General features: G+C 45.0%; 1 protein-coding gene and 3 non-coding genes across 4 annotated transcripts; all 4 read right to left on the reverse strand.

The window, feature by feature from the left end:
- Positions 1–8,356: 8,356 nt before the first annotated feature.
- Positions 8,357–11,152, reverse strand: LOC115167093 (40S ribosomal protein S13). The gene is made up of 6 exons (XM_029721179.1): positions 11,062–11,152; positions 10,399–10,447; positions 10,045–10,123; positions 9,451–9,620; positions 8,895–8,995; positions 8,357–8,427 (listed from the first exon to the last, which is right to left on the reverse strand). The coding sequence occupies exons 1-6, from the start codon at positions 11,082–11,084 to the stop codon at positions 8,394–8,396; spliced, it is 456 nt and encodes a 151-aa protein (XP_029577039.1). The 5' UTR covers positions 11,085–11,152; the 3' UTR covers positions 8,357–8,393.
- On the reverse strand, positions 8,661–8,790 carry LOC115167769 (small nucleolar RNA SNORA19). Its single transcript, XR_003870566.1, has one exon. It is a non-coding gene; the product is annotated as a small nucleolar RNA SNORA19 (small nucleolar RNA).
- Positions 9,085–9,307, reverse strand: LOC115167756 (small nucleolar RNA SNORA73 family). Its single transcript, XR_003870553.1, has one exon. It is a non-coding gene; the product is annotated as a small nucleolar RNA SNORA73 family (small nucleolar RNA).
- On the reverse strand, positions 9,837–9,966 carry LOC115167763 (small nucleolar RNA SNORA68). Its single transcript, XR_003870561.1, has one exon. It is a non-coding gene; the product is annotated as a small nucleolar RNA SNORA68 (small nucleolar RNA).
- Positions 11,153–22,033: the final 10,881 nt, after the last annotated feature.

Raw genomic sequence — 22,033 nt, forward strand, 5'->3', positions numbered from 1 at the left:
TGTCAACAGTGAAGAGGCTACTCCGGGAAGCTGGCCTTCTAGGCATGGTTGCAAAGAAAAAGCCATATCTCAGACTGGCCAATAAAAAAAAATGATTAAGATGGGCAAAAGAACACAGACATTGGACAGAGGAACTCTGCCTAGAAGGCCTGTATTGCAATCGTCTCTGATGGGTGGTCGAATGTTTGTGGGCAAGGAATATATTCACCCCTCAACCAGTATTCTACAAGAGCACAGGCACAAGGGACAACAGGCACACCCATTGCAGATGAGCTGAAGGCAGTCATCAATGACCTTGGACCAAAGAAGGTATTTGCACTGGTGACAGACAATGCAATCACATCACACCCATTGGCTGTGCTGCTCATGCATTGAATCTGCTCCTTAAGGACATCACGGCACTGAAAACAATGGATACACTCTACAAGAGAGCCAAGGAAATGGTTAGGTATGTGAAGGGTCATCAAGTTGTAGCAGCAATCTACAGTGGCTTGCGAAAGTATTCACCCCCCTTGGCATTTTTCCTATTTTGTTGCCTAACAACCTGGAATTAAAATTGATTTTTGGGGGGTTTGTATCATTTGATTTGCACAACATGCCTACCACTTTGAAGATGCAAAATATGTTTTTTTGTGAAACAAACAAGAAATAAGAGAAGAAAAAAAACATGTCTCATGGGGTATGTCTCTATAAGCTTGGCACATCTAGCCACTGGGATTTTTGCCCATTCTTCAAGTAAAAACTACTCCAGCTCCTTCAAGTTGGATGGGTTCCTGCTTGTGTACAGCAATCTTTAAGTCATACCACAGATTCTCAATTGGATTGAGGTCTGGGCTTTGACTAGGCCATTCCAAGACATTTAAATGTTTCCCCTTAAACCACTCGAGTCTTGCTTTAGCAGTATGCTTAGGGTCATTGTCCTGCTGGAAGATGAACCTCCGCCCGAGTCTCAAATCTCTTGAAGACTGAAACCGTTTTCCCTTGAGAATTTCCATGTATTTAGCGCCATCCATCATTCCTTCAATTCTGACCAGTTTCCCAGTCCCTGCCGATGAAAACATCCCCACAGCATGATGCTGCCACCACCATGCTTCACTGTGGGGATGGTATCTCGGGGGTGATGAGAGGTGTTGGATTTGCACCAGACATAGCGTTTTCCTTGATGGCCAAAAAGCTCAATTTTAGTCTCATCTGACCAGAGTACCTTCTTCCATATGTTTTGGGAGTCTCCCACATGCCTTTTGGCGAACACCACACATGTTTGCTTATTTTTTTCTGGCCAGTCTTCCGTAACGCGTGTACGGCTTAAAGTGGTCCTATGGACAGATACTCCAGTCTCCGCTGTGGCGGTTTGCAGCTCCTTCAGGGTTATCTTTGGTCTCTTTGTTGCCTCTCTGATTAATGCCCTCCACTCTCTTGGCAGGTTTGTTGTGGTGCCATATTCTTTCCATTTTTTAATAATGGATTTAATGGTGCTCTGTGTGATGTTCAAAGTTTCTGATATTTTTTTATAACCCAACCCTGATCTGTACTTCTACACAACTTTGTCCTTGACCTGTTTGGAGAGCTCCTTGGTTTTCATAGTGCCGCTTGCTTGGTGATGCCCCTTGCTTAGTGGTGTTGCAGACTCTGGGGCCTTTCAGAACAGGTGTGTATATATACTGAGATCATGTGACAGATCATGTGAGACTTAGATTGCACACAGGTGGACTTTATTTAACTAATTATGTGACTTCTGAAGGTAATTGGTTGCACCAGTTCAAAAAAACATCTACATTTAAATGGTATTAATATTCATTTGCATATATTTCCGTTATTCCCATATATTCCCGTTAATTCCCATATATTCTCGTTAATTCTCACGTAAAGTTTCCACCTCTGAATATTCCCCAAAATGTGCAACCCTACAGAGAAATCACATGATCAATATCACTTCACTTAATTGATGTGACATTTTAGAGGGGTCAGAACAAGTTTCAAACAGGAAGCTCACGGTAAGATCTGTGACAAAACAAATTCTCCGCTAATTTTTTTATTTAGTTGAAAATTGCATAATTTGTATTTATCAGGGGGTGCTGCACACCTACTCCCCATAGCTATGGAAACATCTTGAGGATTTCAGAAACGTATCATGTGTTGGGCTAATATGTTGGATAGATGTCGAAAGAGGTTACAGAAAAATTCTCAACAACGAAAGAGTGATCAAATTACATCTACATCTGTATAGGTTATGTAAATCTGTATTTCTTTAATGGTAAATATTGCCTGAAAATTCTAAATTGGATACTGACAGAAATGTCTTAAAATATGCCATCTGGCTGTGCTGTAATGGGACTATTATCCCATGCCTTACATTGTCCTCACACCCCAGATCCAGCAGCTATCAGGTTTCTCTGAGTGAGAGACTTCCCAGTAACAAAAATACACTGACATGGCAGGACCTCTCTCAAGAGCAGTGCAAGTTCACAAAAAAAGAAGAAGCAACTGCTCAGGAGGCCATTGTTGTCATCAGAGAAAGGCTATAAATAGCCATCTTTATTGTGTGCTATGGCTGACAATATGTTAAATGGCAGTACGTGAATTAATGATGCATCTACAATCCAACTCTCTCTCTGTGTGTGTGACAATGTGTGTGACAGTGTGTGTGGCATGTACACACAAAGCTGGTTTAGCTGTGGATCTGTCAGCTTCATCTCTCTCACTGCAGCTGCAGGCCTTAAGGACAGAAAGCCTTCCCAACCATGACAAATTACAATAATGCTTACACTGCATCAAACGGACCTGCCCAATTTCCTGATGCTGCCCATAAATTTCACTTGGGGTGTGTGAGGCAATGCTCAAAGTCACAGTACAGAGTACACAGCAGGCAACATCTCCATAAGTAAAGAGGGAAAAGAGCTGTATCACTAGACATCAAAAAAGGAAGACATCGACAAATGTCTGGCCTCTCTCCAATGTCTTTATGACAACCTTTATTTTTACAATAGCCATTTGAATTCACGTATTCCTCATGATTCAGAATGAGTGGATTACATCAATAGATATAGTACTGCCACCAGGCCTTTTTTACCAATGCAGTGTTTTATCTAAAACATTCTTACTGAACACAGTTTTTTGGTCCAATACATTTTTAAAACGACTAAAAGAAGAGAAATAACTCTCCATATCCTCGTGGGCTTCCTGTTAGGTAAAGGCTATCAATCTCCTTCCTTCCTGGACTAAAACAACCCAGAGTACACTCCCAGGGAGCAGAAAGCATCAAACACCCCACTGCAATATAAATATTTGATACTGAATCCCTATGGAGGAGGCTTTGCTGGCCTGTCCCCCATTGGTTTGATGTACTGTTCCTCTGGAATGATGGTGTGAAATCAAACACGCTTCTTCTCCAAACCCATTTGACTACAGATATTATACATCAAACAAGCTCTTTTTGAAAACCTGCCTTGATGATCACTGCTTTGCATGATGTATTGTTGTCTCTACCTTCTTGCCTTTGTGCTGTTGTCTGTGCCCAATAATGTTTGTACCATGTTTTGTGCTGCTACCATGTTGTCATGTTGTGTTGCTACCATGCAGTGTTTTCATGTGTTGCTGCCATGCTATGTTGTTGTCTTTGGTCTCTCTTTATGTAGTGTTGCGGTGTCTCTCTTGTCGTGATGTGTGTTTTGTCCTATATTTTATTTTTAATCTCAGCCCCCGTCCCCGCAGGAGGCCTTTTGCCAGGCCGTCATTGTAAATAAAAATGTGTTCTTAACTAACTTTCCTAGTTAAATACATTGGGGATCTGTCTTTGTTGACTCTGCAAACAATAGGTGAAGTTAGGTGAGCCAAATATCATGCTATTGTTTATTTTATTGTATCAGTATAACACACACAAATAAGCTTTTGAAAATAACTTTTGTAAATTTCAATGGAACATAAAGAATAACTTATTGCTGCAGATGAGTGACAGGAACTCTCAGAGTGGTGATGTAATACCGTGTTCACATGCTAGTCAGAACTAGGAAACTCTGAAATGTCCGACTTGCTAAGTGGTAGAATGTGGCACGTGTATAACTACAACCAGTTAGCAAGTTGGATATTTCTGTGTTTCCTACATCCCTCTAGCACATGAACGCTGCATTAGGCATTCAGAACAAGGCTGCTGAGGGAGAGGGCCAGCACTGAGAGGTTGACAGTTCGCTGATCCCATGGGATCACAGTTATAGAGTCCATGGACAACTCTCCTGACACTCTGCCTTTCTCATTCCACTGAATCCCTCTGCAGCAACTCAGTCCTGGAGACACCCCACAAACTCTGAAAAACTGTATCTGCAAGTAGCAGTCTGAGGGGGGAAAAACATGACCATTTTAACTGGGATCAGTCGCTGCACTGCACTAAGTCGTCTACACTGGGGTGGTGTGCATTTACCGAAAGCATTTCAGACAGAGAAAAATTCTCCAAACCATGAGCCCTGGGGCAGAGGAGGACATAACACTGCAGTCCCCAGTCAACCTTTCTCCACTATTCTCTGTCTATCTCTCTTTCACACACACACAGCAGTGATTGCACAGTCCTGCGCAGCTCTGCAGTATAGGCGCTGCTGCTGATTCCCGCCTCTGTACTGCCAGAGGCTCACAATGCAGCAAGGTGACTCAATGTTATCGTCCTCTCCTAGGAGGCAGCAGCTCCGGCTGAATCAGTGCTAGCTGAAGGGGCTCTGCAGCAAATGCAACAAAGATCTTACAGGCAATCTGATATATCACACCAAGATGGCATTTCACTCCTCAGGCACTAAAACCATGCCCCTGTCCAACACAGATACTGATACACCAAGATATACTGATACAAAATCAATACAATGTGTGACACCTTCATTACCTGTTATTCTTTTAGCAGAATAAAGCTAGCCTCAGTAATGCATGTTAAATCTCCAGAAAAAAAGATCACAGAACAGCTCACCCCTTGATAATTATTTTATTTATAGGCTACTGCTTTCAAGAAACTTTAGGAACCATATTGGTAATAGACAATAATGGTTTCTTTGATTACTGATAGCCAAAATGTACAGACATCTAAACCAGAGGCTATCAAATATTTCCAATGATTAATGATGAATTAAAGATGAATATCTTTTGAAGTCACATAAGCAGAGACTAGTCTAATCATATAAATAATACCTAAGGTGGGGCAACTCATGACATAGAATAAAAGTTGAAGGTGATGTTGAAGTGAATCATCTTCTGGCAGGTGTATGGTTCCATCTGGATGGAGAGTAAGTACAGCTTCCAGGTCCTGCACTCGGTCTCCCCAGAGGGGCCAAGTGAGCAGGACTGCTGGGTGAGAGATTAGGCTCCATTAATCAGAATGCAGCTTCCCGGCAGTCTTAAGGATTGTGGGTTTACGAGACCGCTAGTTAAGAGTAGTCTTTGTGGCCTGTGGTGTCAGCCACTTTTACTTAATATCAGAACCACCATCCCATGATAAATGTACTAGTTGCACATGCAAAAACATGTCTGCTGAATTCAACTGCTTCACAACATGTACCACCAAAATAAGTAACTTCAGGCGTTTAGCCTTTAAGGGCATAACTTTGGTTCAATCAGTGTAATTTAACAGTTAAATGCTGCTCTCTTGTGGTAAAATGGTGCGCTATGACTGATCACTTCACTACAGTAGTACTTTTCCATCATTAAGCCATCAACACAGTAATTTAGCCTGTAAATGCCACAGGACAAAGGGTTCTCATTGATTGCATGTGGAGGCCCAGTCTGTTAGATCATGTCTCCACCTTTTTCCCCCTGCTGCGAGTCAGAGCTGGGAGGAAGCCTGGAGAGCACAGCAATTTCTACACCAGGTTGCCTAGGAACCAGAGCCTCTCCATCCAATTATTAAAAAAACACATTTAACAAGGTAACAATGAATCTACACTTAATTTTTTTAATTTCACCTTTATTTAACCAGGTAGGCCAGTTGAGAAGTTCTCATTTACAACTGCGACCTGGCCAAGATAAAGCAAAGCAGTGCGACAAAAACAACAACACAGAGTTACATATGGGATAAACAAACGTACAGTCAATAACACAATAGAAAATCTGTGTACAGCGTGTGCAAATGAGGTAAGGCAATAAATAGGCCAATAGTGGCGAAGTAATTACAATTGAGCAATTTACACTGGAGTGACATATACAGATGAGGATGTGCAAGTAGAAATACTGGTGTGCAAAAGAGCAGAAAAACAAAAATGGTCATGAGGTAGGTAGTTGGTTGGATGGGCTATTTACAGATGGGCTGTGTACAGCTGCAGCGATCGGTAAATTGCTCTGACAGCTGATGCTTAACGTTAGTGAGAGAGATATGTCTCCAACATCAGTGATTTTTGGAATTCGTTCCAGTCATTGGCAGCAGAGAACTGGAAGGAAAGGCGACCAAATTTGGTGTTGGCTTTGGGGATGACCATCGAAATATACCTGCTGGAGCGCGTGCTACGGGTCGGCGTTGCCATGGTGACCAGTGAGCTGAGATAAGGCGGGGCTTTACCTAGCAAAGACTTATAGATGACCTGGAGCCAGTGGGTTTGGCGATGAATATGTAGCCAGCCAACGAGAGCATACAGGTCGCAGTGGTGGGTAGTATATGGGGCTTTGGTGACATAACGGATGGCACTGTGATAGACTACATCCAATTTTCCGAGTAGATTGTCAGAGGCTATTTTGTAAATGACATCACTGAAGTCAAGGATCGGTAGGATAGTCAGTTTTACGAGGGTATGTTTGGCAGCATGAGTGAAGGATGCTTTGTTGCGAAATAGGAAGACAATTCTAGATTTAACTTTGGATTGGAGATGCTTAATGTGAGTCTGGAAGGAGAGTTTACAGTCTAACCAGACACCTAGGTATTTATAGTTGTCTACATATAAATCAGAACCGTCCAGAGTAGTGATGCTAGTCGGGCGGGTGCGGGCAGCGATCGGTTGAAGAGCATGTATTTCGTTTTACTAGCATTTAAGAGCAGGAGACTCTGAGTTGTATGGCGTTGAAGCTCGTTGGGACACTTAAGTGTTTGTATAATACAAATGACTTTGACAAAAACATTCAATACAATTGGTTAGCCATCATTAGCAATAAGGCATTTTCAAAATACACTGAACAAAAATACAAATGCTACAATTTCAAAGACCTAACAGAGTAGGCCCTAAACTATGGATTTCACATGACCGGGGGAATAATGATGGGCCCACCCATTTGGGAGCCTAGCCAATGAGAATGAGTTTCTTCCCACAAAAGCGCTTTATTACAGACAAAAATACTCCTCAGCACCCCCCACCCCCTCAGACAATCCTGCTGGTGAAGCAGCCAGATGTGGAGGTCCTGGGCTGGCGTGGTTACACATGGCTTGAGATTGCGAGGGCAGTTGGCTGTACTGCCAAACGACATTGGAAGCAGCTTATGGTAAAGAAATTAACATTCAATTCACTGGCAACAGCCCCCAAGCCATAAGACTCCTGAACAGGTAACCAAATGGCTACTTGGACTATTTGCATCGTGTGCCCCCGCCCCAACCCCCTTATGCTGCTGCTACTCAGTTTATCCCATGCAGTCACTAACTACACATTCATGTACATACCTCAATTGGCCCGACCAACCAGTGCTCACGCACATTGGCTAACCGGGCCATCTGCATTGTGTCCCGCCGCCAACCCCTCTTAACACTACTGCTACTCTGTTCGTTATATATGCAGTCACTTTAACCATATCTACATGTACATACTACCTCAATGAGCCTGACTAACCGGTGTCTATGTAGCCTCACTACTGTATATAGCCACGCTGTTATTTCAGTCTTTTTATTTCTTTACTTTCCCATTGTTCACCTAATACCTTTTTTGCACTATTGGTTAGAGCCTGTAAGTAAGCATTTCACTGTAAGGTCTGTTGTATTCGGCGCAAGTGACAAATAAACTTTGATTTGATGGACAACCCTGCAGTAAGCATGCCAGTTGTACACTCCCTCAAATTGCAACATGTATGGCATTGTGACAAAACTGCACATTTTAGTGGCCTTTTATTGTACCCAGCACAAAGTGCACCTGTGTATTGATCATGCTGTTTAATCAGCTTCTTGATTGGCCACATCTGTCAGGTGGATGGATTATCATGGCGAAGCAGAAATGCTCACTAACAGGGATGTAACCAAACTTTAAAGAAAAACATTTCATGCATATGGAACACTTCTGGGATTTTTATTTTATCTCATGAAACATGGGACCAACCCTTTAAATGTTGCGTTTATATTTTTCAGTACAAGTACCGTCATGTGTACTTCGCCAACCTTTAGACCCCCTCCGCTGAAACAAGAACACAGCAGACAAGATCTTTCCAAATTGATATTTATTTGTGAAAAAGACTCCTTATGCCACCAGAGCAGAAGCAGTAGAGGATTCGCTGTGAATTAAGAGGGAAAAGGGATTAGTAAAGGAAAGCTGTGTAATCAACCAAAGTTTAACATCACCAATTCTGACTAACAATAGAAGCAGTCATATGGTTGATGATCAGGTCTTAAGTCAATACGTGTATATTTGTTGGAATACATTTTCAGCCTGCGGGAGACTGATAATTATCCAGTTAGAGTAATGCCTCTGGCAGTTGGTAACAATTAAATAGAACCAGTGTCAGGGAGATGTATGAAGGGGACTGGCAGGTTGGCACAGAAAACAGCCATTCTGCTAATTTACCTCCAAGGTTTATTTAGCACATAAGAAATATCTCAGCTCTTACAAGGGAAGAACAGGACAATGTGATGTGCTATTTACTGAACTAACATACTGAAAATATTAATAGAGTAGGTACTATGCCTTCATGCTGGCTTGATCTCCCTAAGGCCAATAAAGCAGCGAAGAGTTAATACATACTACTTCCAGTTGGGAGCAAGAACTCTCTTGGTCTTGTAGTAACGGGCCAATCTGTGGATTCTGCTTTCAGTGAGAATCAGACGGAACTTGGCATCCTTGTCCTGCAAGAAAAAAAGTTGAGTTAAAAAGCCTGTCCACAGTCAAAAATCTCAAACAGTTAATGGCAAAGGCGGGTATTACAATTGAGTTAAATTGTGCACTACATGGTTTGCCTCCCCAGTCATGGCCCAGAGGCTCTGGGAAGACATAGGAATATGCAGGATGCCGTCCCTACCAGCCCAAAGGCTGGGAACAGGCTTGCTGTACAATGTTGTTGCCCGGGACTGTACATCATGGCACTGTACAGTGCTACGCTCCTATAAGCCACTTGGACAGAGCCATGCAAGAGCAACCTTACCAGTTGTCCACATTGAGCATCAGACAATTCATTCTTACAGCAGGGTTGTAATTTAGTTGGATTTTCAAACGACTAGTTTTGCTTGAGAATCCTGGTGGTTTGACAGTCTCCTCCCTCCCTGGAAGTTAACTCGAGACAAACATTTAGAGGCCCTGTTACCTTTCGGTTCCTCTCCAGATGCTTCCTTATAGCAACAGCCTTCTTGATGAGGTGGTAAAGATCCTCAGGCAGGTCAGGGGCCAGGCCCTTGGACTTGAGGATCCTCAGGATCTTGTTTCCAGTGACAAAGCGCACCTGGGCAACACCATGAGAGTCCCTAAGGATCACACCTGTATAGAGAATAGTAGTATCAGCCTTTTCTAACTTCAGTCTCTTGGTATTTTCCCCTCTGTGGTTTGTACTTTGTGTGGTGGTCAACCAAACCCAAAATGGTTTGACTGTAGAAAAATAGACAATGCGTTGAACTTTTGTTCTAAAAAGTATGGCGAGGAAAATAAAATGTGAGTATAATATGCATAGGACAACACTGGGTAAATCTGGAATGATAATGTTGAACCTTGAATTAACTTAACGGCACAGCAGCTTCAGAGAAAGGCGACAAGGAACACATTGATTTTAGCACACCTGACAAGATCATAACATTCATTTGATATGGCCGTTGGGTTAGGGTGCATAAATCATTGCCACTAGATGAACTGAGAAGAGAACCTTATGGAAAGGGCTGGACAGTATGCAAATTAACAAGGTCCTTACCAATCTGAGAGGGAGAAAGACCCTTCTTGGCGAGCTTGAAGATCTGCTCTTTGACATCATCAGATGTTACCTTCAGCCACTGTAGAACAACATTTCAGAGGTTGAGAGACTGATTTCCCCTTTGTCCATTTAGACTTTTATTCACAGTAGCGATCCTTCGTTCGATATTTAGCTAGACTCTGTAATATAACATGCGCATTCCAGTCAAAGTTGACTCAATTATGATATATTGGCAAACCATGTGGTCACATGGCCAGGTTAACCAGATTCATAACCATATTTTACAAACTGAACGCCAGTTAACCATCCAAAAGTTTAATGACATTGGAACTTTATGAACAACTAGGTACTTACGGTGGGCACACTGCGTCTGTAGGGAAGTGCAGACTGGGACAGGCCCTTGCTGAAACAGGAAGAAAGTCGCTGTAAATCGGTAGCTACAGTAACTACATTATGATGACAAACAGCCATGGGCTGCTAAAGCCACGCTTGGACTAGAAATAATGCATTTCAACTAGCTAGTTATTTGGGTAGAGCAGTACTGTATAACTAACTAGATACCTAGTTGGCTAGTGCGGTACTGTGTAACTAGCTAGTTACCTAACTAGTCTTGGGTAGAAACTATGGCTAACTAGACTACATTACGCTAACGTTAGCATTAGAATGGGCAAATGTTGTCATATGATTTAGGCCGACGATTTAATCAAGCGGGTTCATTGTTACCATTCCAGCATCAACGCATATATAACTAAAAACCTATAGAATTATTCTAATGACAGTAAAACCATCTGCTAACTTGGCAGGACTGTGTGCGCGGCAATCACGTCACTGTGTCGGTAGAACGCTAGTTGTTAGCCAGCTAGCTAGCTAGCAATAACTATTGTTGAAATATTTGAACAAATGTGAAGACAAAACATCTGTTGGGGTTGATGAGAAACTGTAAAACTAATAAAAAGTTCCAGCTACGGAGAACAAAGGCCAATATGCTAATTATTTCCGAATTAAATGCATGCTTACCCAGGAGCGTGCATACGACCCATGATGGCGTTTTAAAGGAAAAGAGAGAGGCAGAAAAACGTGCGGCCTTTCGGAAGTAGAGCTTTTAATCGGAAATGACGTAGCCTGAAGGGGGAATATATATATATATATATTTATTTATTTATTTATTTATTTTATTTTATTTCACCTATGTTTAACCAGGTAGGCAAGTTGAGAACAAGTTCTCATTTACAATTGCGACCTGGCCAAGATAAAGCAAAGCAGTTCGACAACATACAACAACACAGAGTTACACATGGAGTAAAACAAACATAGTCAATAATACAGTAGAAAAATACGTCTATATACAATGTGAGAAAATGAAGTGAGATGAGGGAGGTAAAGGCAAAAAAGGCCATGGTGGCAAAGTAAATACAATATAGCAAGTAAAACACTGGAATGGTAGATTTGTAGTAGAAGAAAGTGCAAAGTAGAAATAGAAATAATGGGGTGCAAAGGAGCAAAATAAATAAAATAAATAAATACAGTAGGGAACAGGTAGTTGTTTGGGCTAAATTATAGATGGGCTATGTACAGGTGCAGTGATCTGTGAGCTGCTCTGACAGCTGGTGCTTAAAGCTAGTGAGGGAGATAAGTGTTTCCAGTTTCAGAGATTTTTGCAGTTCGTTCCAGTCATTGGCAGCAGAGAACTGGAAGGAGAGACGGCCAAAGGAGGAATTGGCTTTGGGGGTGACCAGAGAGACATACCTGCTGGAGCGCGTGCTACAGGTGGGTGCTGCCATGGTGACCAGTGAGCGGAGATAAGGGGGGACTTTACCTAGCAGGGTCTTGTAGATGACCTGGAGCCAGTGGGTTTGGCAACGATTATGAAGCGAAGGTCAGCCAACGAGAGCGTACAGGTCGCAGTGGTGGGTAGTATATGGGGCTTTGGTGACAAAACGGATGGCACTGTGATAGACTGCATCCAGTTTGTTGAGTAGGGTATTGGAGGCTATTTTGTAAATGACATCGCCGAAGTCGAGGAACGGTAGGATGGTCCGTTTTACGAGGGTATGTTTAGCAGCATGAGTGAAGGATGCTTTGTTTTACGAAATAGGAAGCCAATTCTAGATTTAATTTTGGATTGGAGATGTTTGATGTGAGTCTGGAAGGAGAGTTTACAGTCTAACCAGACACCTAGGTATTTGTAGTTGTCCACATATTCTAAGTCAGAACCGTCCAGAGTAGTGATGCTGGACAGGCGGGCAGGTGCAGGCAGTGATCGGTTGAAGAGCATGCATTTAGTTTTACTTGTATTTAGGAGCAGTTGGAGGCCACGGAAGGAGAGTTGTATGGCATTGAAGCTCGTCTGGAGGGTTGTTAACACAGTGTCCAAAGAAGGGCCAGAAGTATACAGAATGGTGTCGTCTGCGTAGAGGTGGATCAGAGAATCACCAGCAGCGAGAGCAACATCATTGATGTATACAGAGAAAAGAGTCAGCCCGAGAATTGAACCCTGTGGCACACCCATAGAGATTGCCAGAGGTTCGGACAACAGGCCCTCGGATTTGACACACTGAACTCTATCAGAGAAGTAGTTGGTGAACCAGGCGATGCAATCGTTTGAGAAACCAAGGCTATTGAGTCTGCCGATGAGGATGTTGTGATTGACAGAGTCGAAAGCTTTGGCCAGGTCAATGAATACAGCTGCACAGTAATGTCTCTTATCGATGGCGGTTATGATGTCGTTTAGGACCTTGAGCGTGGCTGAGGTGCACCCATGACCAGCTCTGAAACCAGATTGCATAGTGGAGAAGGTGCGGGGGGATTCGAAATGGTCGGTAATCTGTTTGTTGACTTGGCTTTCGAAGACCTTAGAAAGGCAGGGTAGGATGGATATAGGTCTGTAGCAATTTGGGTCAAGAGTGTCCCCTCCTTTGAAGAGGGGGATGACAGCAGCTGCTTTCCAATCTATGGGAATCTCAGACGACACGAAAGAGAGGTTGAACAGGCTAGTAATAGGGGTTGCAATAATTTCGGCAGATAATTTAAGAAAGAAAGGGTCCAGATTGTCCAGCCCGGCTGATTTGTAGGGGTCCAGATTTTGCAGCTCTTTCAGAACATCAGCTGAATGGATTTGGGAGAAGGAGAAATGGGTAAGGCTTGGGCGAGTAGCTGTGGGGGGTGCAGTGCTGTTGACTGCAGTAGGGGTAGCCAGGCGGAAAGCATGGCCAGCCGTAGAAAAATGCTTATTGAAATTCTCAATTATAGTGGGTTTTTTGGGTGGTGACAGAGTTTCCTATCCTCAGTGCAGTGGGCAGTTGGGAGGAGGTGTTCTTATTCTCCATGGACTTTACAATGTCCCAGAACTTCTTTTTTGAATTTGTGTTGCAGGAAGCAAATTTCTGCTTGAAAAAGCTAGCCTTGGCTTTTCTAACTGCCTGTGTATATTGGTTTCTAACTTCCCTGAAAAGTTGCATATCACGGGGGCTGTTCGATGCTAATGCAGAACGCCACAGGATGTTTTTGTGTTGGTTAAGGGAAGTCAGGTCTGGGGAGAACCAAGGGCTATATCTGTTCCTGGTTCTACATTTTTTGAATGGGGCATGCTTATTTAAGATGGTGAGGAAGGCATTTAAAAAAAATAACCAGGCATCCTCTACTGACGGGATGAGGTCAATATCCTTCCAGGATACCAGGGCCAGATCGATTAGAAAGGCTTGCTCGCTGAAATGTTTCAGGGAGCGTTTGACAGTGATGAGTGGAGGTCGTTTGACCGCTGACCCATTACGGATGCAGGCAATGAGGCAGTGATCACTGAGATCTTGGTTGAAAACAGCAGAGGTGTATTTAGAGGGCAAGTTGGTTAGGATGATATCTATCAGGGTGCCAGTGTTTACGGCTTTGGGGTGGTACCCGGTGGGTTCATTAATAATTTGTGTGAGATTGAGGGCATCAAGCTTGGATTGTAGGATGGCTGGGGTGTTAAGCATGTCCCAGTTTAGGTCACCTAGTAGCACGAGCTCTGAAGATAGATGGGGGGCAATCAGTTCACATATGGTGTCCAGAGCACAGCTGGGGGCCGAGGGTGGTCTATAGCAGGCGGCAACGGTAAGAGACTTGTTTTTAGAGAGATGGATTTTTAAAAGTATAAGTTCAAATTGTTTGGGAACAGACCTGGATAGTAGGACAGAACTCTGCAGGCTATCTATCTATATGGTAGGACTAGCGATTCATTTAAATACAAATGGCTGTTGTGTTTCATATCGACCACGGCATGAGTGACATTTTTTATTAAATATTTGCATAATGTTATTAGGAAACGTAAAATAGCGTCAGTGCAATTAAAATAGCTACATTGTGTGTGTTTTATTTTTATTACAAGACCATGGTGCTTGCCTACGGAGCTGTGAGGGGAACGGCACCTCCGTACCTTCAGGCTCTGATCAGGCCCTACACCCAAACAAGGGCACTGCGTTCATCCACCTCTGGCCTGCTTGCCTCCCTACCTCTGAGGAAGCACAGTTCCCGCTCAGCCCAGTCAAAACTGTTCGCTGCTCTGGCACCCCAATGGTGGAACAAGCTCCCTCACGACGCCAGGACAGCGGAGTCAATCACCACCTTCCGGAGACACCTGAAACCCCACCTCTTTAAGGAATACCTGGGATAGGATAAAGTAATCCTTCTAACCCCCCCCCCTTTAAAAGATTTAGATGCACTATTGTAAAGTGGTTGTTCCACTGGATATCATAAGGTGAATGCACCAATTTGTAAGTCGCTCTGGATAAGAGCGTCTGCTAAATGACTTAAATGTAAATGTAAAAATTCTGTGGTGGATTATGTGACATGTTTGTTTTTCAAAATTATTTGTTTTGCAAAATTATTCATTGCCCTTGGTGTTTTTCCTATTTTGTTGCATTACAACCTGTAATTTAAATGGATATTTATGTGGATTTAATGTAATGGACATACACAAAATATTCTAAATTGGTGAAGTACATTTTAATTTTTTTAAACTGGTTTCAAAAAATACAAAAATTGAAAAGTGGTGCGTACAGATGTTGTCACAGTATCCACAGAAAATGGTGCCCCTCCTCGGCCGGGCGGCGCTCAGCGGTCGTCGTCGCCGGTCTACTAGCTGCCACCGATCTATGTTTCTGTGTTCGTTGAGTTTTGTCTGTCTAGGTCTGCACCTGTTTCCTTTTCTGTCATTAGTGGGGGGGGGGGGGGGGGATTTAGTTTGTTCCTTTGGGTTTGTTTTTGTGCGGGATTAATTGTTTGTCAGCGGGCAGTGGTGGTTGACGCTGTTGCTGGGTTTTCCTCCAGCGTATTATATTGGATTAATTATTCTTGCCGGGCTGCGCCCCGTGCGCATTTTTCTTCATTGGTGGAATTACCTGTTTTCCCTTTTGGGGTATTGTGCGCTCCCTGTGCCTTTTGACCACCGAGTGTTTTGGGTTGAATAAACTTCGGCACTATTGGACAATAGTCTCCTGCATTTGACTCTGCTCCCTCCTCCTGCCCTAAGTATCTGTGACAGAATCCCGCACCCAAAATTGATATGGAGTCAGCAGGAGCAGAAGCACCTTCAGTAGCTGAGCAGGTGTCGCAACACGCCAGCCTCCTCCACCGCCTGGGCTCGGCGATGGACCAAGTGCTGGCCCGATTGGAGAGCTGGGAGAGAGGTGCTTCCCACACCGGACCAGCTCCGGTTTCTCAGCCGGCGCCCCTACCGACACCCCCTGAAGCGGGCTCGAGCGGGATCCGGATTACACCGCCAAGGGAATTTGATGGGACGGCCGCAGGGTGTAAGGGGTTTTTGCTCCAGATTGAACTGTACCTGGCGACCGTCCGCCCCTCTCCCTCCTACGAAGAAAAGGTGAGCGTCCTCGTCTCCTGTCTTACGGGTAGAGCCCTGGAATGGTCCAACGCGGTCTGGGATGGCCCAGACTTGGCTCAGGGCGACTACCCGGAGTTCACCCATCGCTTCCGGGCGGTATTCGATCATCCCCCGGAGGGCAAGGCGGCGGTTGAGCGGCTGTTTCATTTGAGACAGGGGACGAGGAGCGCTCAGGACTTCACCCTGGAGTTCCGGACTCTCGCCGCGGGATCGGGGTGGAATGAGCGGGCCCTGATGGATCACTATCGCTGCAGTCTCCATGAGGATGTCCGCCGGGAGCTGGCTTGTAGGGACAATGCCATCACCCTCGACCAGCTGGTGGATTTGTCCATCAGGCTGGACAACCTGCTGGCTGCCCGGGGACGTTCTAGTCGGTGTCAGTTCGTTCCACCTCCCAGCCCTCCTGCTCCACAGCCCATGGAGATAGGAGGAGCTGCTACGAGGAGGACCGGAGGGGGGGGGCCTCTCCTGCACCCACTGTGGGCGCAGAGGACACACTGCGGACCGGTGCTGGAGGGGTCCACCCGGGAGTTCGGATGGCAGGCAGAGCACTACATCGACCCCCCAGTTGAGTCAGCACCAGACACACCCAGAGCCCCCTGTTGACCACATGTACACTTCAGTTTGTTTTCCCAATTTTTCCCCTCACTTACCAGTATAAGGCACTAGTCGATTCAGGTGCAGCTGGGAGTTTTATGGACCGTGGGGTCGCTAAGAGGTTAGGGAATCCCCTGGTTCAGCTGGACCACCCCTTCCCTGTGCACGCCATAGATAGTCGACCGCTAGGGTCCGGCCAAGTGGGGGAGGTTACTGTGCCACTGGTTATGGCAACGTGGGGGGGTCATGTGGAACGTATCAGCCTATTCCTCATTGACTCCCCGCTGTTTCCGGTGGTACTGGGAATCCCCTGGCTAGCCACTCACAACCCTCAGATTTCGTGGAGACAGAGGGCTCTTAAGGGGTGGTCGAGGGAGTGCTCAGGTAGGTGTGTAGGAGTTTCCATCGGTGCAACTATGGTGGAGAGACCAGACCAAGTCTCTACCGTGCACATTCCCTCTGAATATGCCGATTTGGCTATCGCCTTCAGTAAAACGAAGGCGACTCAATTACCACCCCATCAACAGGGGGATTGTGCGATAAACCTCCAGGCTGACGCGGCCCTTCCTAAGAGTCACGTGTATCCTCTGTCTCAGGAGGAGACAGTGGCTATGGAGACATACGTCACTGAGTCCTTGAGACAGGGATACATTCGGCCATCTAAATCACCCGTCTCCTCAAGCTTATTTTTTGTGAAGAAGAAGGAGGGAAGCCTGCGCCCGTGCATTGACTATAGAGGTCTAAATGCTATCACAGTGGGGTTCAGTTACCCACTACCTCTCATTGCTACGGCAGTGGAGTCATTTCATGGGGCGCGCTTCTTCACCAAACTAGATCTCAGGAGTGCGTATAACCTGGTGCGTATCCGAGGGGGAGACGAGTGGAAAACCGCATTTAGTACCACATCTGGCCATTATGAGTACCTCGTCATGCCGTATGGGTTAAAAAATACTCCCGCTGTTTTCCAATCCTTTGTGGACGAGGTTCTCAGAGACATGCTTGGACAGGGTGTGGTGGTGTATATTGATGACATCCTGATCTACTCCGCTACACGCGCCGCGCATGTGGCTCTGCTGCGAAAAGTGCTTGGGCGGCTGCTGGAGCATAACCTATACATCAAGACTGAGAAATGTGAGTTCTCCAAACGAGCCGTCTCTTTCCTGGGATATCGCATTTCCACCACAGGGGTGGTGATGGAATGTGACCGCATTACGGCTGTGCGTAATTGGCCGACCCCTACCACGGTGAATGAGGTGCAGCGGTTTTTGGGGTTCGCCAATTATTACCGGAGGTTTATCAGGTTTTGGTCAGGTGGCAGCTCCCATTACCTCACTGATGAAGGGGGGTCCGGTGCGGCTGCGGTGGTCGGCAGAGGCGGACAGAGCCTTCCGTCATCTGAAGGTTCTGTTTACTGACGCTCCGGTGCTGGCGCATCCGGATCCCTCTTTGCCATCCGGATCCCTCTTTGCCATTCGCTCCGGTGCTGGCGCATCCGGATCCCTCTTTGCCAAACATGGCAGGGACAAAGTTGTGGAGAAGTACAGATCAGGGTTGAGTTATAAAAAAATATCCAAAACTTTGAACATCCCACGGAGCACCATTTAAATCCATTATTAAAAAAATGGAAATAATATGGCACCACAACAAACCTGCCAAGAGAAGGCCGCCCACCAAAACTCACGGACCAGGCAAGGAGGGCATTAATCAGAGAGGCAACAAAGAGACCAAAGATAAGCCTGAAGGAGCTGCAAAGCTCCACAGAGGAGATTGGAGTATCTGTCCATAGGACCATTTTAAGTCCTACACTCCACAGAGCTGGCCTTTACGGAAGAGTGGTCAGAAAAAAAATAAGCAAACACGTTTGGTGTTCGCCAAAAGGCATGTGGGAGAGTCCCCAAACATATGGAAGAAGGTACTCTGGTCAGATGAGACTAAAATTGAGCTTTTTGGCCCTCAAGGAAAATGCTATGTCTGACACAAACCCAACACCTCTCATCGCCCCGAGAATATCATCCCCACAGTGAAGCATGGTGGTGGCGGCATCATGCTGTGGAGATGTTTTTCATCAGCAGGGACTGGGAAACTGGTCAGAATTGAAGAAATTATGGATGGCGCTAAATACAGGGAAATTCTTGAGGGAAACCTGTTTAAGTCTTCCAGAGATTTGAGACACTAAGCATACTGCTAAAGCAACATTTAAATGTCTTGGAATGGCCTAGTCAAAGCCCAGACCTCAATCCAATTGAGAATCTGTGGTATGACTTAAAGATTGCTGTACGCCAGCGGAACACATCCAATTTGAAGGAGCTGGAGCAGTTTTGCCTTGAAGAATGGGCAAAAATCCCAGTGGCTAGATGTGCCAAGCTTATAGAGACATACCCCATGAGACTTGCAACTGTAATTGCTGCAAAAGGTGGCTCTACAAAGTATTGGCTTTGGGGGGGTGAATAGTTATGCACACTCAAGTTTTCATTTTTTGGTGTAATTTGTTGTTTGTTTCACAATAAAAAAATATTTAGCAAGTTGTGTAAATGAAATGATACACCCCCCCCCCAAAAAAAAAAAAATTAATTCCAGGTTGTAAGGCAACAAAATAGGGAAAATGGCAAGGGGGTGAATCATTTTGCAATCCATTGTAAACTACACCAGCGGTAGTCCCTATAAAATGAAGACCATTGTAATAGTTAGTAAAGCATGTAATCTATGTTCTTTGCTACTTTCTGTATCACTGACCCAGTCTTAGTCTGACACTTGACCATGGACTGAGTATCTGACCTAATCTCCCGACTAATTTGGAGCATAATATACAGAAAATCCTAGTGGTTAGAGAATTGGGCCAGTAACCGAAAGGTTGCAGGATCAAATCCCCGAGCTGACAAGGTAAAACTCTGTCATTCTGCCTCTAAGCAAGGCAGTTAACCCAATGTGCCCTGGGCACCGAAGATGTGGAAGTCGAAAGAAAAAAAAAGATATATATTTTTTTTCACCTTTATTTAACCAGGTAGGCCAGTTGAGAACAAGTTCTCAATTACAACTGCGACCTGGCCAAGATAAAGCAAAGCAGTGTGACAAACAACAACACAGAGTTACACATGGAATAAACAAACGTACAGTCAATAACAAAATAGGAAAAAAAATCTATATACTGTGCGTGCAAATGAGGTAAGATTAAAGGCAATAAATAGGTCGTAGTGGCTGTAGTGTTGAAGTAATTACAATTTAGCAATTAAACACTGGAGTGATAGATGTGCAGAAGATGAATGTGCAAGTAGATACTGGGGTGCAAAAGAGCAAAAAATAAATCAATAAATAACAATATGGGGATGAGGTAGTTGGATGGGCTATGTACAGATGCAGTGATCTGTGAGCTGCTCTGACAGCTGATGCTTAAAGTTAGTGAGGGCGATATGAGTCTCCAGCTTCAGTGATTTTTGCAATTCGTTCCAGTCATTGGCAGCAGAGAACTGGAAGGAAAGGCGGCCAAAGTAGGAATAGGTTTTGGGGGTGACCAGTGAAATATACCTGCTGGAGCGCGTGCTACGGGTGGGTGCTGCTATGGTGACCAGTGAGTTGAGATAATGCGGAGCTTTACCTAGCAAAGACTTATAGATGGCCTGGAGCCAGTGGGTTTGGCAATGAATATGAAGTGAGGGCCAGCCACTGAGAACATACAGGTCGCAATGGTGGGTAGTATATGGGGCTTTGGTGACAAAACGGATGGCACTGTGATAGACTGCATCCAATTTGCTAAGTAGAGTGTTGGAGGCTATTTTATAAATGACATCGCCGAAGTCAAGGATCAGTAGGATAGTCAGTTTTATGAGGGTATGTTTGGCAGCATGAGTGAAGGATCCTTTGTTGCGAAAATAGGAAGCCGATTCTGGATTTGATTTTGGATTGGAGATGCTTAATGTGAGTCTGGAAGGAGAGTGTACAGTCTAACCAGACACCTACGTATTTGTAATTGTCCACATATTCTAAGTCAGAACCGTCCAGAGTAGTGATGCTGGACGGGCGGGCAGGTGCGGGCAGTGATCGGTTGAAGAGCATGCATTTAGTTTTACTTGCATTTAAGAGCAGTTGGAGGCCACAGAAGGAGAGTTGTATGGCATTGAAGCTCGTCTGGAGGTTAGTTAACACAGTGTCCAAAGAAGGGCCAGACGTATAGAGAATGGTGTCGTCTGCGTAGATGTGGATCAGAGAATCACCAACAGCAAGAGCGACATCATTGATGTATACAGAGAAAAGAGTCGGCCCGAGAATTGAACCCTGAGGCACCCCCATAGAGACTGCCAGAGGTCCGGACATCAGGCCCTCCGATTTGACACTGAACTCTGTCTAAGAAGTAGTTGGTGAACCAGGCGAGGCAGTCATTTGAGAAACCAAGGCTGTTGAGTCTGCCAATAAGAATGTGGTGATTGATAGAGTCGAAAACCTTGGCCAGGTCGATGAATACGGCTGCACAGTATTGTCTTTTATCATTGGCGGTTATGATATCGTTTAGGACCTTGAGCGTGGCTGAGGTGCACTCATGACCAGCTCGGAAACCAGGTTGCATAGTGGAGAAGGTACGTGGGATTCGAAATGGTCGGTGATCTGTTTGTTAAATTGGCTTTCAAAGACCTTAGAAAGGCAGGGTAGAATAGATATAGGTCTGTAACAGTTTGGGTCTAGAGTGTCTCTCCCTTTGAAGAGGGAGATGACCGCGGAAGCTTTCCAATCTATGGGGATCTCAGACGATACGAAAGAGAGGTTGAACAGACTAGTAATAGGGGTTGCAACAATTACAGCAGATCATTTTAGAAAGAGAGGGTCCAGGATGTCTAGCCCAGCTGATTTGTAGGGGTCCAGATTAAGGCAGCCCCCCGCACCTCTCTGATTGTGGGGTTAGGTTAAATGCATTCAGTTGTACAACTGACTAGGTATCCCCCTAAACGTAGCATACATGTGAAAGAGACAGAGTATAAGTGTCACGACAGTGACGGATGGTGGCACCCCTCCTCGGCCGGGCGGAGCTCGGCGGTCGTCGTCGCCGGCCTACTAGCTACCATCGATCCCTTTTTGTTTCACTTTCGTTTGGTTAGGTCTAGGTAGGCACGCACCTGTTTTGGGTTAGTCATTAGTAAGGGGGGGTTATTTAGGTTAGCGTAGGATGTATGTGGTTGTACGTGATTGTGTTGCTTGTCCGGGTTTTGTTGTGCGAAAAGAACGTGTACTGAGTTTTCCTTCTGCCAGTGGTTTATTTTCTTTGTGTACACCATCGCAGAATATTTAAGGGCTGCGCCCCTATACTTTGACGACCACATCCAGTTGCTTCAAATAAAGAAGTGTGGTCACGAACTCTCTGTCTCCTGCGCCTGACTCTACCTCTCCTGTTGTTCTTCGAGCCAGCCCGTGACAGAAATCACGTACCTCAACTTAATGGAGTCAGCAGGAGCTTCAGCGCCAGCCATGTCCATGGAGGAAACCGTAGACCAACACTCCACCCTGCTCCACCGGCTGGGGAACGCCATG

This window comes from Salmo trutta, chromosome 29 (genome assembly GCF_901001165.1).
Source record: "Salmo trutta chromosome 29, fSalTru1.1, whole genome shotgun sequence".
NCBI classification, from domain to species: domain Eukaryota; kingdom Metazoa; phylum Chordata; class Actinopteri; order Salmoniformes; family Salmonidae; genus Salmo; species Salmo trutta.

Bases quoted from the DNA above. Each gene is read 5' to 3' on its own strand.
- LOC115167093 (XM_029721179.1), bottom strand. From the start codon at position 11,084: ATGGGTCGTATGCACGCTCCTGG. The intron at 9,621-10,044 runs GTAAGGACCTTG...TTCTCTATACAG, and splicing joins TCTTTCTCCCTCTCAGATTG to GTGTGATCCTTAGGGACTCT. The intron at 8,428-8,894 runs GTATGTATTAAC...CTTAATTCACAG, and splicing joins CTTGCTCCCAACTGGAAGTA to CGAATCCTCTACTGCTTCTG.